This window comes from Somniosus microcephalus, chromosome 15 (genome assembly GCF_052327205.1).
Source record: "Somniosus microcephalus isolate GS21.2 chromosome 15, FLI_Smic_1.0, whole genome shotgun sequence".
Lineage (NCBI taxonomy): Eukaryota > Metazoa > Chordata > Chondrichthyes > Squaliformes > Somniosidae > Somniosus > Somniosus microcephalus.
Genome location: NC_141001.1, coordinates 101378498 through 101396531, shown reverse-complemented (window position 1 = coordinate 101396531; position 18034 = coordinate 101378498). Strand labels below are relative to the sequence as shown.

The window sequence follows — 18034 nt, the reverse complement described above, 5'->3', positions numbered from 1 at the left end:
AAGCCAATCACATTGCTGTAGGTCTGATGTCATAGGCCAGACCAGGTAAGGAGGCAGGTTTCCTTCCCTAAAAAAGGGTATTAGTGAACCAGGTAGGTTTTCACTACAATCCGGTAGTTACATGGTTACACCATTACAGACACTAGCTTTTTAAATTTAATTAACTGAATTTAAATTCCCCAGCTGCCATGGTGGGATTTGAACTGATGTCTCCGGATCATGCGAGTATCACAATGATGAATTTATCTTACCGAGACGCCAGGCCCTTGGAATCAACTGCAGTGATAACCAAAGGCACAAACACTGTTCTAAAGTTAAAATATCTATACCCATCTTTAAATACAGGAAGTGAAATTGTGCTAGAGTTATCTCACTGCTTAGAAAAGCTGCATGCACAGAATCAAATCCAACAACTTGTATTTATACAGCTAATCAACAAAGAGATAACCCAACTTGCTTCTCAAATAGGTGCAAGGAAAACACTTGAGAATGCAAGAACATAAGAAATAGGAGCAAGGGTAGGCCATCTGGCCCCTTGAGCCTACTCCCACCCACAACCCCCCCCTTCCGAGTATTCTCCTGGCAAATGTGCAGTCACTGGACAATAAGCTGGACAAACTCAGGGGGAGGCTCACCTTCCAGCGAGACATTAAGAACTGCAACGTCTTGATTTTTCACTGAAACTTGGCTTGATCCATCGATACCGGCTTCGGCCATTCAACCAGAGGGATTCAACATTCACCGGCTAGACCGAACAAAGGACTCGGGGAAGAGGGGGTGGAGTATGCTTTATGATCAACAATTCTTGGTGTTCCGACGTGGAACTACTTACATCTTGTTCACCCGATCTTGAACACCTGATGATCAAATGCCAACCCTTCTACCTCCCGAGAGAGTTCTCATCTGTGATCATTGCAGCGGTGTATATTCCACCACAGGCCGACGCAAATAGGGCACTAAACGAGCTGTATGGGACCATTAGCAGGCTTGAAACTTCCCATCCAGAGGCTGCATTCATCGTGGCTGGCGATTTCAACAAAGCCAATCTGAAGAAAGTACTGCCTAAATACCATCAGCATATCACCTGCCCAACACGAGCCAAGAACACACTAGATCATGTTTACACTCCGTTCCGGGATGGATACAAGGCCCCCCCCGCCCTCCCTTCGGCAAATCAGATCACGACTCCATCCTGCTGCTACCCACCTATTAGGCAGAAACTGAAACAGGAAAAGCCTGTGACGAGATCTCTACAACAGTGGTCGGATCAATCAGACGCTATGTTACAAGACTGTTTTGATTCCACTGACTGGGATATGTTCCGGAATGCCTCGGACAATGGCATCAACACATATACAGATTCAGTCATTAGTTTCATAAACAAGTGCATAGATGACGTCGTTCCGAGGATTGTTGTACGAACATTTCCCAACCAGAAACCATGGGTAAATGGCGATATCTATGCTATGCTAAAAACACGGTCCATCGCATTCAACTCTGGGGACATAGATGAGTACAAGAAATCAAAGTATGAGCTAAGAAAAACCATCAAAAATGCAAAAAGACAATACACGAATAAAGTGGAGACACACTATCATAGCTCAGATTCGCAAAGGATGTGGAGTGGACTACAATCTATTATGGACTACAAAGGGAAACCCAGCTGTCATGCCCAGCAATGCCCCTCTCCCAGACGAGCTTAACACTTTTTACGCCCAGTTTGAGGCCAACAACTGGCCTGTTACAAGGGCGCCTGCGGCTCAGGACGACCAGGTCTTCTCAATCTCCGTGGCTGATGTGAGCAAGACTTTTAAGAGAGTGAACACCCACAAAGCACCCGGTCCAGATGGAATCCCTGGGCGTGTCCTTAGAGCATGCGCTGACCAGCTGGCAGCCGTGTTTACGGATATATTCAACCGTTCACTGTACCAGTCTGTAGTCCCCACCTGCTTCAAGATGACATCGGTTATTCCAGTCCCCCCAAAAAAAGTAACCTGTTTAAACAACTACCGCCCCATAGCACTCACTTCTGTCATCATGAAGTGCTTGGAGAGGCTGGTCAAAACCCACATCAACTCCTTACTAACTGACACACTGGACCCACTCCAATTTGCTTACCGCCCAAAAAGATCTAGGGACGATGCCATCGCCACTGTACTGCACACTGCCTTATCACACCTGGATAAGAGGAACACCTATGTGAGAATGTTGTTCATGAATGCTGAACTATAATCAAATACTATTATCCCCTCCAAGCTGGTCAACAAGCTCAGTGAGCTAGGACTTAACACCTCCCTGTGCAACTGGATCCTGGACTTCCTGACAGGCAGACGCCAGGTGGTGAAAATAGGCAGTAACACCACACTGAACTTGAACACGGGAGCTCCCCAGGGTTGTGTGCTCAGCCCCCTTCTGTACTCCGTTTACTCACGATTGCGTGGCCACGCACAACTCCATCAAGTTTGCTGATGACACTACCGTTGTAGGCCTGATCATAGATGGCAACGAGACCGGCTACAGGGAGGAGGCAAGAGCTCTAGCAGAATGGTGCAAGTACAACAACCTCTCCCTCAACATCAGCAAAACAAAGGAGATGATCATGGACTACAGGAAGCGGCAGGGGGAGGGACACACCCCAATCTACATCGAAGGGGCTGAGGTGGAGGGGGTCAGCAGCTTCAAATTCCTGGGTGTATTCATTACGGAGGACTTAACGTGGTCACATCACATCGACATCATAACGAAGAAGGCATGCCAACGCCTGTTCTTCCTCAGGAGACTGAAGAAATTTGGAATGGCCCCCCAGATTCTCACCAACGTCTACCGGTGCACCATCGAGGGTATCCTGTCCGGCTGCATCACTACCTGGTATGGCAACTGCAACGCCATAGACCGCAAGGCTCTACAGATGGTGGTGAAAGCTGCACAACATACTGTAGGAATTAAACTACCTGCTGTCCAGGATATCTACCCCGAGAGGTGCCGGGGGAAGGCCCTGAGAATCATCAAAGACACGAGCCACCCCAGCCACAACCTCTTCGCCCTGCTCCCGTCCGGTAAGAGATACTGAAGCATACGGTCTCGTACCGGCAGGTTTCGAAACAGCTTCTACCCCTAAGCCATAAGACTCATGAACGTATAATTTATTATTTATTACTGTTTTATTTATTACTGTATTTCTATTAGTATTTTTATCACTGTTATGCCATATTTATTCCAATGTTGGGAGGACTCGTAAAAATCAACATTTCATTGTGCAGTACATACGTCTGCTGCATAGATGACAAATAAAATTGAATTGAATAAGATAATGGCCGACCTACCTCAACTCCACTTTCCTGCACTACCCCCATATCCATTGATTCCCTTAATATCCAAAAATCTATCATCTCTGCCTTGAATATACTCAATGACTGAGCCTCCACAGCCCTCTGGGGTAGAGAATTCCAAAGATTCACCACCCTCCGAGTGAAGAAACTGCTCATCTCTCAGTCCTAAAATGGCTTACTCCTTATTCTGAGACTGTGACTCCTGTTTCTATACTCCCCAACCAGGGGAAACATCCTCCCTACAGCTACTTTAGGAATGTTGTATGTTTCAATGAGATCACCTCTCATTCTTCTAAACGCTAGAGAACATAGGCCTAGTCTACTCAATCTCTCCTCATAGGACACGCCCCTCATTCCAGGAATCAGTCTGGTGAACCTTCGTTGCACTCCCTCTATGGCAAGTATATCTGTGATTGGGTAAGGAGACCAAAACTGTACACAATACTCCAGGTGTGGTCTCACCAGGGCCCTATATACAGGAAACTTTGGTTTATCCGGAGGTTAACTGTCTGGAATGCTCGAGCCACTGGCAAAAATCAGGAGCCGTTTCGTTAGGGTTTTTTTTTTTTTCTTTTCGTTGCTTTTTTCACTAGTCAGGCTCTGCAAGGTCTTGCTGAAGCTATTGCTAAGCTACAGAGACGCTTGCAAGGTACGGCCGACTGTTTAGAAGCTGTTGCTAAGCAACAGGGTTTGTTGCCAGATACGGAGCTCAAAATCTCCGTATGTTTCAACATTAGCGCTGGTTTGTCCGGCAGTTTTGATGGGACGACAACAGCTCGGTCCCGTCAGTGCCGGATAGCACAAAGTTTCCTGTAATTGAAGATACCTTTACTCTTGTACTCAAATCCTCTTGTAATAAAGGCCAACATACCATTTGCTTTCCTAATTGCTTGCTGCATCTTGTGTGTTAACTTTCAGTGATTCATGTACAAGGATACACAGGTCCCACTGAACATCAACATTTCCCAATCTCTCACCATTAAAAAACTCTGCTTTTCCATTTTTCCTACCAAAGTGGATAACTTCACATTTCTCCACATTATATTCCATTTGCCATGTTCTTGCCCACTCACTTAGATTGTCTTTATCCCATTGAAGCCTCCTTGCATCCTCCTCACAACTTACATTCCCACCTAGCTTTGCATCAGCAGCAAACTTCGATATATTACATTTGGTCCCCTCATCCAAATCATTGATGTAGATTGTGAAAAGCTGAGGCCCAAACACTGATCCTTACGGTACTCCACTAGTTACAGCCTGCCAACCCGAAAATGACCCGTTTATTCCTACTGTTTTCTGTCCATTAACCAATCCTCAATCCATGCTAGTATATTACCCCCAATCCCATGAGCCCCAATTTTGTTTAATAACCTCGTGGCACCTTATCAAATGCCTTCTGAAAATCCAAATACATCACATCCACTGGTTTCCCCTTATCTATTCTGCTAGTTACAACCTCAAAAAACGCCAACAGATTCGTCAAACACGATTTCCCAATTCTATTATTTTTTTTCCCCCCATAAGTGTTCTGTTACCACGTCCTTAATAGATTCTAGCATTTTCCCTACTACTGATGTCAGGATAACTGGTCTGTAGTTGCCTTGTTTTCTCTCTTGCCTCCTTTCTTAAATAGTGGAGTTACAGTTGCTACCTTCCAATCTGCAGGAACCATTCTAGAATCTATGGCATTTTGGAAGATAACAACCAATGCAACCACTATCTCTATAGCCACCTCTTTTAACACCCTAGGATGTAGGCCATCAGGTCCAGGGGATTTATCGGCTTTCAGTCCTATTAATTTTCTAGTACTTTTTTTAACCAATACTAATTTCTTTCTAAATAACAGAAAACGCTGGAAAAACTCAGCAGGCCAGGGCAGCATCCGTGGAGAGAGAAACAGAGTTAACGTTTCAGGTCGAAGACCCTTGGTCAGAACTGGAAAAAAAAGCAGGAAGAGGGATAGATTTTAAAGCAAGTGGGGGCTGGGAAAAGGGGGAAGGGATGAAAGAACAAAAGGGAAGGTCAGAGATAGGATAGAAAGCAGGCGAGATTAAGAGATATTCAAGGATCAAAGGATGGCTCTAGATGAAGTGTGAATGGCCCCGGCAGAATGAAGGACAGCTGCCATGTGGGAGGGAAGAAAAAAAGCTATAATAAATAAATAATAGGGGCCAAGGTTATGATCTGAAATTGCTGAACTCTGTTGAGTCCAGAGGGCTGTAGAGTGCCTAATCGAAAGATGATTAATTTTTCAGTTCCTCATTCTCGTTAGACCCTTGGTTGTCCACTATTTTTGGGAGGTTTTGAGTCTTCTTTGTGAAGACAAAGTATTTGCTTAATTTCTCTGCCATTTCCTTATTCCCCATTATAATTTCTCCTGTCTCAGCCTGTAAGAGACCGACATTCGCTAATCTTTTCCTTTTTACATACCTATAGAAGCTTTAATAGTCTGTTTATGTCTCTCACTAGTTTGCTCTCATATTCTATTTTCACTATCAATTTCTTGGTCCTCCTTTGCTGAATTCTAAAATGCTCCCAATCCTCAGGCTTACCACTCTTTTTGGCAACATTATAAGCCTCTTCCTTTAATCTAATACTATCTTTAATTTCTCTTGTTAGCCACAGTTGGACCATTTTCCCGTGGTGTTTTTAGTCCTTAAGAGAATGTATATTCATTGCGAATTCAGAATTATTTCTTTAAATGTTTGCCATTGCTTTTCTACTGTCATCTTTTAATCTAGTTTCCCAACCTACCTTAGTCAACTCTCCTCTCATACCTACTTAGTTTGCTTTGTTCAGGTTTAGGACCCTCGTTTCAGACTTAATTAAAATCACTCAACATAAAATTTTATCATATTATGATCCCTGCTCCCCAGAGAGAAGTACTTCCAGATATATTTTTAAAGGGATGGTGGGGAAAAAAGTGCAATGCTTTAAAAGGAGGGAACTTCAGAAAGTAGGACCAAGGCACTGAAGGCTCTGTCAATAACAGTGCAGGGAGGAGGCAGAAAAGCAGAAGTCTTGAACCCAGACAGGTTTCTGGTGAAGTTAACCATCCATTTAGCAGTACAGTGTACTCCAAGACAAGCAGAGTTCAGTAACTAAATGAAAAGGACAGTCTCCTTCATTCAGGTATAACGAGTAGGACAATGACGACGACTTGTATTTATATAGAGTCGTTAACATAGTAAAACGTTCCAAGGCACTTCACAGGAGCATTATCAGACAAACTTTGACAGCCACTTAGAGAAATTAGGGCAGGTGACTAAAAGCTTGGTCAAAGATGTAGGTTTTAAGGAGCATCTTAAAAGAGGAGAGGGGTGTAGAGGTTTAGGGAGCGAATTCCAGAACTTACTTCCTTGGCAGCTGAAGGCACAGCCACCAAATGGTAGAGCGATTAAAATCGGGGATGCTCAAGAGGCCAGAAATGGAAGAGCGCAGCTATCCGAGGGTCAAGTGATAAGCACACCGTCCAGACGGAGAACCTTACATGGCTTTTGGTCTGAAGATAAAGCTGGTACGGAAGATGTGCTTGTATTTAAATACATATGAAGATTGTACAAGACAAAGCAGATGTCTTACCAATAAGACTAAAGGTCATGAAGAACAGAGCATAGGCACGGTTTCTTGAATAAGCTGGGATCATCACTGTAGGAGGAAAGGAAAATGTTAAATAATTAACAAGTGCAAGATAACCAGCATGTAGAATTAATTGTTTAAAAATTCTAAGGATGGGATTGGTGATCTGTTAACATGAATACTTTTATGCAGTGGGAAATAAAGACAATGCTATTTTTAGTAAAAATGTATCTGATCAAAATTGTTGTGCTACTTATACTGTACTTAAATCTGTATTGTCTGAGTGCACTATTAAAGAGCATACAAGCATTACTGAAAGCTTCCCACCCAGCAATAGCTGTACCTTCAGGAAGCACCTCCCTCTAGCTAATAACTGCACACAATCCTTGCCCTTTGGCACCATGTACTGTACAAATAATAGTACTGACCCACAGACCAGGAAAGTCCCAAGTACAATCCATGGTCATTGTGGTTAACTAATGGGAGCAGGTGAACTGGAACTGGCTTTAGTGTCCTTAGAAATGGGAAGGAGCAGGTCACAGCTCCCAACTTCCCCACTCAATGTGTCTGGAATGCCTAGTAGGAATGTCCCTCCCTCCTTACATAGTCACATACTGTGCAGACGCTCAGTGTCCAGGCTCACCCAAAGAATGATCACTCAGATTTGTTACCACACAAACCAGAATCCAGTAGAGGGGAAGGAAAAAAGAGAATGCACATTTTAAGCAAGAAAATGATCAGGGTAGAAGTTTGGAACTCTCTTCCGCAAATGGCATTTGATGCCAAGTCAATTGTTCATTTTAAAACTGATATTTTTGTTAACCAAAAAGGTATTATGGGATACGAGAGGGATATATGGATTTCGGTCACAGATCAGCCATGGTCTCATTGAATGGCAGAACAGGCTTGAGGGGCTAAATGGCCGACTCCTGTTCCTATGTTCATTGCTTCAACTACAGATTAAGTTGGGGTTGCTGACAATCAAAATCCTCATTCCATTATTTCTAGATTACAGCAGCAGCAAAAAAAAAAAAAAAAAAATTGCTTACTAGTTCATTTACAAAGCTCAAAAGCTACATTTGAAAGATTTCCTGGTTTATGATTAACCTGAAGTACATTTTCCAGACAGGCTATTTACATGAGAAATAAATTCAAGGGAAATATGTTAACAAGAACTACAAGTCTGATGGTGTGGAGATGCCAGAGTTGGACTGGGGTGGACAAATGTAAGAAGTCACACAACACCAGGTTATAGTCCAACAGCTTTATTTGAAAAATAAAGCTGTTGGACTATAGCCTGGTGTTGTGTGACTTCTTACAAGTCTGATGGCAAAGAAGCAATACTAGTTAATGAGAGGGAGGCGTTGTAACTTACCATCAGGGTTATTAGCGGTTGTTAGCAGCACTAGTAAGGAGGTCAAAGACTCTGACAAATTCCGAAAATACGTCTTCCATTCGTCATCCTCTTTAGCAGTCTAGAGGATATTTCAGAAGGAAAATAAATTGCCAACTCCAAGAAAATTTGCTTAGTTCCTTCCTATTGAACATGGTTCTTCAGGTTTCACAATAGCTTAATGCCACACAAAAATCAATGAAGGGATCAATGAAAGTAAACTAGTGCACATAATAAATACCAGATAGTCACAGTTGGCATCACTCAAGGACAAAGTCTCCTGTTCTCTAATTTTGTGGCTCAGTGGGTAGCACACTCACCTGAGTCAGAAGGTTGTGTTCAAGTCCCACTCCATGGGACTGGAGCACAAAGCTAGGCTGACACTCCTAGTGCACTGCTGCAATGTCGGCGGTGCCGTCTTTCGGTTGAGACGTTAAACCGAGGCCATGTCTGCTCTCGCAGGTGGAAGTAAAAGATCCCATGGCACTATTTCAAAGAGGAGCAGGGGAGTTATCCCCGGTGTCCTGGGCCAATATTTATCCCTCAACCAACATCACAAAAACAGATTATCTGGTCATTATCACGTTGCGGTTTGTGGGAGCTTGTTGTGTGCAAATTGGCTGCCACGTTTCCCACATTACAACAGCGACCACACTTCAAATAGTACTTCATTGGTTGTAAAGCACTTTGAGACGTCCGGTGATCGTGAAAGGCGCTATAGAAATGCAAGTCTTTTTCTTTTAGTTCTTTATCTTACTGTTTTGTCTTTGACTCCCTCTGTATTGCACTCTTATTGATAGATCTGTCTGCAACAGTTTTTCCTGACACTCCATAAATTTCTCCTTTGCAGTTATAGGTGCTGTTCAAACAACTTTGCTCCCATTTTCTCTCTTTCTCTGTTCCCTTCTGTCAAATTCTCTTCTCCTCCAGAGACCTGGACAGGTTAAAGCCAGTGCTAGCCACAGAAATGACCTCCTCTCTCCATGGGTATAAAGAAAGGCGTGGAGGAAGGAGACTCAACGTGCTCCCCATCCCATTACTCAATTGTACACACTTTGGTCCTTCAAGAGAGATTAGCTTTTATCTTTTCACACTCCTCATTCATGCTTCTCCGCACACCCAAATGTGGAGTGAGTAAACGATCAAGTGAAGAATGACTGAAGAGGAACTCGCACACTACCAGGCCTCAAGCTCTCCAGTGCTGAGAACAAGAGGCAGGAAATAAAATTAAAGATGCAAATAATCGGGGCAGGGCAGAGAATCGAATCTGTGTTGGACATAAAAGCAGAATGAGACAGAGGCTGAAAAGGGCCAGGACCTCAGCATGCCGCACACTAGGCCTGGCAAAGCAGAAGTGGAGCAGACTGGCACGCGAGGAGGAGGAATTTAAAAAAAAAAAAAAAAAAAAAAAAATTTCCCCCATTTGAAAAGGCTAAAAATTAAGTGAACACAATACAGGTAGACTACCCTTTATCCGGACTTCCGAAAACCGAAACCCTCTAAAAACCGAAGGTTTTTTCGGTCAGTGTAAGTCCAGCGTAAGTCGTGCGCACGACCCCCCGCCGGCCCCGACCCCCGCCGAGTTACGCTGAGCGTCAGCGTAAGTCGTGCGCACGACCCCCCGCCGACCCACCTTCCGAAAACCGAAACACGGCTGGTCCCGAGGTTTTCGGATAAAGGATAGTCTACCTGTACAGGAAACTTTTATCCGGCACAGACGTGGTGCCAGTTTATCAAAAAGTCCGGATTACAGAGAGGTATGGTAAAAGGTACGATAGCTCCGTACACAGCAACAAATCCAGGCTTCCCTGTTGCTTTGCAACAGATGCAGGAACCCGGCCACAAGATCCAGGAACGGCCACTAATATGAATTAAAATTTACCTGAACCTACTCCTGAATTTTGCCAGTTAACAGATTTCCGGTTATTTAGGTGCCGGTAAAGCGAGAGTTTCCTGTAGTTGCCACATGCAACACCTTTGGCAATCAGATTTTTCTGTAGTATCGGTTTAACATGGAGCATTCAGCAGCATTACAGCCTTGACAGTTACAAAACAGAAATGTGCACCTTTGTGCGATAAAATGGCTTAAACAAAAATACCCCCACTGAATCTATTGGCCATTTGAGAACTGAGAAATTCTCTCACTGATGCAAAGCGCATTTTTTTAAATGACAATTAATATGCACCGAAGAGAATCTTTAAAAGTATCAAAGTTACTTTAAAAATCATAAAAAAGGAACTCCACCTGAGTTCGAGTAAACAGCAGCATGGCAATCATCGTGAACAGCAACAGGTGCAACGCTAAAAGCAGCAGAACACTAAAAAAGTAAAAACGCAGTACATAAATAACTGGGTCGTTACATTAGGAAGGGGAGCAAGCGATTAAAATTGTAACAAACAGCATAATTTGAGATTAATGAATTAAGATGTATGCATCCCTCATTGCCCCACTTTTCTAGCAAGTCTGAGTGCAGTTTGTACTGACTGCAGTTATGTATTTCCTTTTGCAAATGTGCAATTTTGTGTACTATCAGACAAAAACCTTCAACTACTTAATGATTAGTTTTCTAGCTCAAAAAAACATCCTTTAATGTCACATCCCCCCCTGCCCCCCTCAACAAAAATCAATGCATATTCAGTCCATTCGTGCAGCAAGTGCTTTGTTTCAGCAAGTTCAGGAACTGGCAGCAACCGATATTTCAAGACACCCCTATTAAAATGGAATAATTTAACACTTCATAGCCTGCCAGTGATGTCCCACTGTACAACAAAATATTAATCTGGAAAGAACTGCCTGTGACATTTTGCCAGATTCGACACAGGTCCATATCAAGACAAGCATTTCTACAGAAACTTTATTGGAGTGAGGGGAAAAAAAGTTTCAAGTACACAGATGGATTATCAGTATTAAAAAATCACATTTCTGAGGAAATTAGTCTTAAAAGCTTCTTACAGGTTTTACCTGGTGATTTGCGGTATTGTTTGTCTGAGGCATTTAAGAGTCTTTTTCATCAGTGATGAGTTCTGAAGGAGGAAGAACGGCCGCAAAATTCTTCTAACTCTTACCCTCTTCAATAAAAAAGGAAATAAGACTCAAATATTATCAGCACAACCAGGACCCAAGAGCCCTACTGTTACAACTTGGGGCAGTTCCAACACCTTGATAATAGACAACAGAGCAGGTTTAAAGAAAGTTATACAGCAAAGTGTCTCAATAGAACCATAACATTTAAATCAATAAACCTGCATAAGTACAACTTAGCTGAAAGGAGAAGACAACACACAAAGCCAAGTGAAATTATATACAATGTACCGTCCACAAGGCTACCCACCGATTCCTTCGGCACGTTGCAGCAAAGGGCATCTACTGGACGCATCGAGAGTCTGGACGGTACAGATAGCTGGCCTTGAGGGGGTGAGGGGGTGAGGGGGGGAGGAGGGGAAAGGTGGGAAGCAGTCACCACACAAAGGCCATTGCAAGTGAAAGGGAATGCAGAGCTTGTAACAGGTCCAGTTAAGGGGAGTGCTATCTGTCACCAGGACAGGACCACTTGCTTGATAGATGGTAACTGCATCTAGTGCATCAACCAGCAATCTTTCAGTCCATCACAAAACCCCACTCGGAACACTACTCCCAAAAGAAGCACAAGAACAGCGGCCAAAATCTGGAATAATTAGACATTGCATGATTTTACGATACCATTGAAATACGCCACGAAGGTTCGGACTATGTATTTAAAGCAGCATCTGTATTATCCTGCACGACCACTTACTTAGCCTTGAAAGTAGATTGGCTGCATAGCCTTGCAAGGGCATATCTTACCTCCTCGCAAAATAAGCACAGAGAAGCAGTCCAGTCCACAGAGGAAGCAGCAAGTACAATAATGTAGGCAATCAGCCATTTTGTCTTCTGAAATTCTTCCCATCCGATTAAATAGCTCTGCAGAAAAATGCATATTTGTGTTTAAGAATAAAGAAAAAAGATCAGCTCACTCAGAGGCAAGGGGGTGACTTAGAATCATAGAAAGTTACAGCACGGAAGGAGGCCATTTCGGCCCATCATGTCCGCGCCGGCCAACAAAGAGCTATCCAGCCTAATCCCACTTCCCAGCTCTTGGTCCGTAGCCCTGCAGGTTACAGCACCCCAAGTGCACATCCAAGTACTTTTTAAATGTAGCAAGGGTTTCTGCCTCTACTGCCCTTTCAGGCAGCGAGTTCCAGACCCCCACAACCCTCTGGGTGAAGACATTTCCCCTCAAATCCACTCTAAACCTTCCACCAATTACTTGTCTGTGCCCCCTGGTTTTTGACCCTTCTGCCAAGGGAAATAGGACCTTTCCATCCACTTTATCTAGGCCCCTCATAATTTTATACACCTCAATAAAAAGGTCTCCCCTCAGCCTCCTCTGTTCCAAGGAAAACAAACCCAGCCTATCCAGTCTTTCCTCATAGCTAAGATTCTCTACTCCCAGCAACATCCTTGTAAATCTCCTTTGTACCCTCTCTAGTGCAATCACATCTTTCCTGTAATGTGGTGACCAGAACTACATGCAGTACTCTAGCTGAGGCCTAGCTAGTGTTTTATACAGTTGAAGCATAACCCCCCTGCTCTTGTATTCTATGCCATGGCTAATAAAGGTAAGCATTCTGTCTGCCTTCTTAACCACCTTATCTACCTGGCCTGTTACCTTCAGGGATCTGTGGACATGCACTCCAAGGTCCCTTTGTTCCTCTACACTACTCAGTGTCCTACCATTTAATGTGTATTCCCTTTCCTCCTTAGCCCTCCCCAAATGCATTACCTCACACTTCTCCAGATTGAATTCCATTTGCCACTGTTCTGCCCACCTGACCAATTTATTGATATCTTCCTGCAGTATAGAGCTTCCTTCTTCAGTATCAGCCAATTTTAGAATCATCTGCAAACTTCTTAATCATAACCCCTATATTAAAGTCTAGATCATTGATATATACCACAAAAAGCAAGGGACCTAGTACTGAGGCCTGCAGAACCCCACTGGAAACAGCCTTCCAGTCACAAATACCCATCAACCATTACCCTCTGCTTCCTGTCACCAAGCCAGTTTTGAATCCAACTTGACACTTTGCCCTGGATCCCATGGGCTTTTAACTTAATGACCAGTCTGCCACATGGAACCTTATCAAAAGCCTTGCTAAAGTCCATATACACTACATCAAACGCACTACCCTCATCAAAAAATCCAATCAAGTTTGTCAGACATGACCTCCCCTTAACAAATCCGTGCCGACTATTCTTGATTAATCCGTGTCTTTCTAAATGAAGATTTATCCTGTCCTTCAGAATTCTTTCCAATAATTTTCCCACCACTGAGGTTAGACTGACTGGCCTGTAATTACTCAGTCTATCCTTTTCTCCCTTTTTAAACAAGGGTACCACATTAACAGTCCTCCCGCACCACACCTGAAGCCAGAGGGGACTGGAAAATGATGGTCAGGGCCTCTGCTATTTCCTCTTTTGCTTCGCTTAACAGCCTGGGATACATTTCATCCAGGCCTGGGGATTTATCCACTTTTAAAGCAGCTTAATAAAAAAATCATGCGCGAGGGAACAGACTTGCAAAATACACAGACGCTGGAAGGTAGCTCAGAGAACCGCAAGAAAATACAGGTTATACTACGAGGATTTTCACACCACATTTGCCATCAACATGAAGCACAAGAGTGGAGTTGATAAACCCAAAACAACCACAAGTGAGTCATTAGCAACACAAGCCTATTCGGTGCCGTAGTGTAGCATGACTTTGGCTCCAATGCCAATCGAAGATGAAAAGTCAACAGAAGCACATGACAATACAACAATGCCCACTGGTGCAACTTGGACTTCTTGGGTTCATGCAGTTTCTGTTTTTATTATACTGCCCGTCTGCAAAAACCCAAGTACGATCAGGACATACATGCACAGGTGCAGCAGGAGTTGCAATAACATGCCATTAATAGTCTGCCTCAAGGCACATTGTACAGCATCACTCAAGAGCTCGGACTCACACCTGCAGGGTTTTCTTCTTACAACAAGTGCAGTAGAATAAAGCTAGTAGTGTATGTGCATTACTTGAACCCAAAGACTGGATTATAAATAATTAAATGTAATCTTGAGATAGCTACTGACTACAGTTTCAACTGTAAAGAACAAGTGCTGTTATTAAGTGCATTGTTGTACTTTGCAAATTTGGTCAGTGTCTCACTGTGCAAGAGGTTTATTTTGCAGGTGCCACAGGAGTGTGCAAAAGTATGTAATTTTTCATACTATGCAAATCTAATAATGCAATTCTTATTGTCCATGTTAAATGTATTTAGCAAGCAAGTTTCAGATTATGAAACTGAGATTAGTGCACAATATAGAATGCTAGTCGCTTCAATCGAGTTGAAGCTTCACAATCTTTCCTGCAATTACTAGTCCTCTGATTTTTATTTCATAGACCTTACTGTCCAAAAGGTGCCCGTGACATTTCAGAATTCAGCGAACACATTGGGCAATGGTAAAAACCTTACCTTGATCACTACATCTACAATGAATAAGAGAAGGCAAAATGCTTCAATGCCTTCAGTCAGACCACAAGGAGGCTCCCAAAGCACATGACGGAATCGGAGATCAGACGTAATGCTCAAAGATGAAGGTTTCTCAATAAAGGCCAAGACCAAAATCACAAAAATAGCAGTGTTCAAAACCCTGGGAAAGAAAGAAACCAGATTGAGAACTGCACAAAAAAAATGGCTGCAGGGAGGCAAAGCAACAATTCAGCCTCCTGCGGACATACTCATGAAGCGTTAATAAAAATAAAACCACACAACCCATCAACAAGCTCACTATTCATCCCACCCTCTTAAATCACAATTTGTAATCATGAATCGCTCACCTGCACAGAACTAGAGACTGAAGTTCAAATATTTCAATGTTAAAAATGTTCCAAAAAAAACCAAGCAATTCTGACAAAAACTAGGTAAAGGGGGGAAAAAAATAGAATCTACGCAAAAAAGTCAGCAATCAATGTCTTCCAGCGAATTGCAGCCATCCAAAAGGGGGTGGGGGTGAAATACCAAGCGAGGGAAACTCAATTTAGTGTTTGGCAGGATTACAAAATTTGTAGAGAAAGAACATCACTAGTCTGATCACGAGTGCTCCCGTTTCAGATTCTTTGGATCCAAAAATGACAATTTTTCAAACATTTTTGTTGGCGTCAACCAGAGTGGAGTATTTTTAGCTTTAAGTATCACTAACTAAGAGAGTTCTGCAAGATGCACATCACAAGTAAATGATGAGCGTTTGACATGATCGGTTTAGTATTAATAACCTCAAATCATAGAGATATGCATCACTGTACACTGGATCAATACAGTGTACAGGTTACAATACTAAGGCAGCAATTCCACCCAAACTATTCACTGCCCTACAGTCTCCCCATAGCCCTGCATCTGGCTCGGCTGCAAACATTTTCTCAATTTTCCCTGAAAAGGTGCAATGATCTCTTCCAGAGTGATTGAGGGACAGTAGTCTATGCTCCAACAACCTTCTAGATAAAGACATTTATTTTAACACCTCTCCTTACTCAGTTGGGGGTTTTAAATTGATAACCCCCTCATGACAGATTTCCCCCCCTCCCCTTTCCAACCAGGGGAAATAATCTCTCCCTATTCACTTAAAATTCCGATTTCACAAACCTCCATTAAATCCCCCCTTGCATTTCTCTACTCCACTAAAAGTAGTGCGAGTAACTGAAGTCTTCCCCCACAATTATAGTTTCCCTTCCTTGGCATCATCCTGGTGCGCCTACACTGTACGCTCTCTATGTCCTTTCACTAATGGGCACCCAAAACTGCATGCAATATTCCAACTGTGGCCTAACCAAAGCTATTAGATTGAAGAACTAAAGTTTTTTACTCTGCACCCCCATTTAGAAAACCCTCATCTTTCTTGTATGCTTACTTTCAGCGAATTACTCATTTGAACCCCTGGTTGGGGAGTCTGTTCATTTATCACCATCTTCCTGTTGATTATATACTCCCATTCTTTGTTGTACCTCCTAAAAATCTATTCTTCTCTAATTTTGCCACGTTACATTGCATCAGCCATTTATCTGCCCATTCCTCCAAGGTCTTCCACAGTCCTTTACATTCATCTTCACTGTTTGCTAAACAATTAATTGGGTCTCGGCCAATTGAGATTGTGCCCATCACAAATCATATACCGCGAGTACAGAGGTGGACCCAGTACTAATCCATGCAACACACATTTGTCCCAACTTTGTCCCCTGTCCAACCAACTTTCTATTTATGCTACTACATTGCCTCCATTTTCAAACAAGCTTCTCCCAAGACCTTAGACACCTTCTGAATATCCATATACGCCGCATTTAAAAAAGGCACTTAAAAAAATCTAAACATCTAATATGCAAGCTATACTATCCAATAGTGTTACAAACGGAAGGTCATGAAATATGCAAATTGAATTGAAAGTTTCTTTACAACATAAAAAGCACCCAGCTTTGTCAAGAGTTCCAGTGATTAGTAAAACAGTCCGGTACTACAGGTCTTACCTCTGACAAGCCTTTGAGTAGTACCACCGATAGAGGCGCAGAGATTGGCAATCTACTCGATGATTTATGGCACGATACTGCAAACAAGGTGAAACAGGGCAAGTCAGACACGGAACAAACTCAAGTGATGTGGTTGCAGATTTCAGGTTAGCTTACTGAAACATATCAAATGATACTGGAGCAGTGCAATTCAGATGTAAATGTTTAAAGTTAAATCAGGATGGTAAAAGTATTAATATTTCTCAAATGGAATGGAGTCAGGAAGAAAAATGTATTTTGTTCAAAATTACAAAATAACCCTATGAAAATGGGGTAGTAAAATGTTAGCAAAACATTTACTGTAGATTGGTTAAAATTGCAGTATTAAACCTTGGTTTTACAATCAAATAAACACACATTTGTTTAAATAATGCAAAAAATGCATGCTGCAATGTGGTTAAGTGTTACGAGGCATGATCAGTGATCTGCTTGGAAATAGGCTTAAATATTTCTGTAGTGTAAGCTGCTCCCCAGAGTGCCCTGAACTGGTTCACACTAGAAAGCAAAGGTGTGCAGGACCAAGGCAAAAAGCAGCCTAGGAGTCAGAATGTGTGCAAACGGGAGGGAAAGCCAATTTACAGACTATAGATGGCCGAGAGAAAATTTACAAGGTGACATACGAGGATCGATGGGATATAATCTCAGTCTTTGACCGGGCTCCATAGAGTATCTCAAAAGACCCCAAATCTGCAACCTTTGGTAGTTGTGGTAAAATTGAGGTGTAATCCTCCACAATCTGAAACCATCTCTTTTGGCTGCAGCAATAGGTTTTGTACGCAATCACTGAGCATTTCATTTTCCTGACCGAATACATTTGAAAGCTCCCGACATATTTTCAACACTACCAAGTATACTCCGAACATAATCATCTTTCTAAAAGGTTGTTGGGGCTTTTGGGAGGGGGGGGGGGGGGGGGGGGGAAAAGTAAATTAAAAACTATTTTTCTGAAGTAGCCATCTTTTCACCAATTGCCCCTGCAAGCTTCAAACTCACTTAAGATTGAAGGAATCGTTTCAATAAGCTTCCAGAGAATTGAGCAGACTGCACAAGCAAAATGGTAGGTTGGCCTTCGTAGCGAGAGGATTCGAGTACAGGAACAAGGATGTCTTGCTGCAGTTGTA

The 18034-nt window shown here is 42.7% G+C and overlaps 1 protein-coding gene across 2 annotated transcripts in view; it reads right to left on the bottom strand.

Annotated features, from left to right (window-relative positions):
• Positions 1–18034, bottom strand: part of tpcn2 (two pore segment channel 2) — a 65277-nt gene that overhangs the window by 35184 nt on the left and 12059 nt on the right. For both annotated transcript variants that reach the window (XM_086008187.1, XM_086008188.1), the window contains exons 4-10: positions 16875–16951; positions 14833–15010; positions 12125–12241; positions 11264–11370; positions 10547–10619; positions 8284–8383; positions 6912–6977 (exon numbers count right to left, since the gene is read on the bottom strand). In XM_086008187.1, the coding sequence (XP_085864313.1) occupies positions 6912–6977; positions 8284–8383; positions 10547–10619; positions 11264–11370; positions 12125–12241; positions 14833–15010; positions 16875–16951 (718 nt within the window). The remainder of the gene's footprint in view (positions 1–6911; positions 6978–8283; positions 8384–10546; positions 10620–11263; positions 11371–12124; positions 12242–14832; positions 15011–16874; positions 16952–18034) is intronic.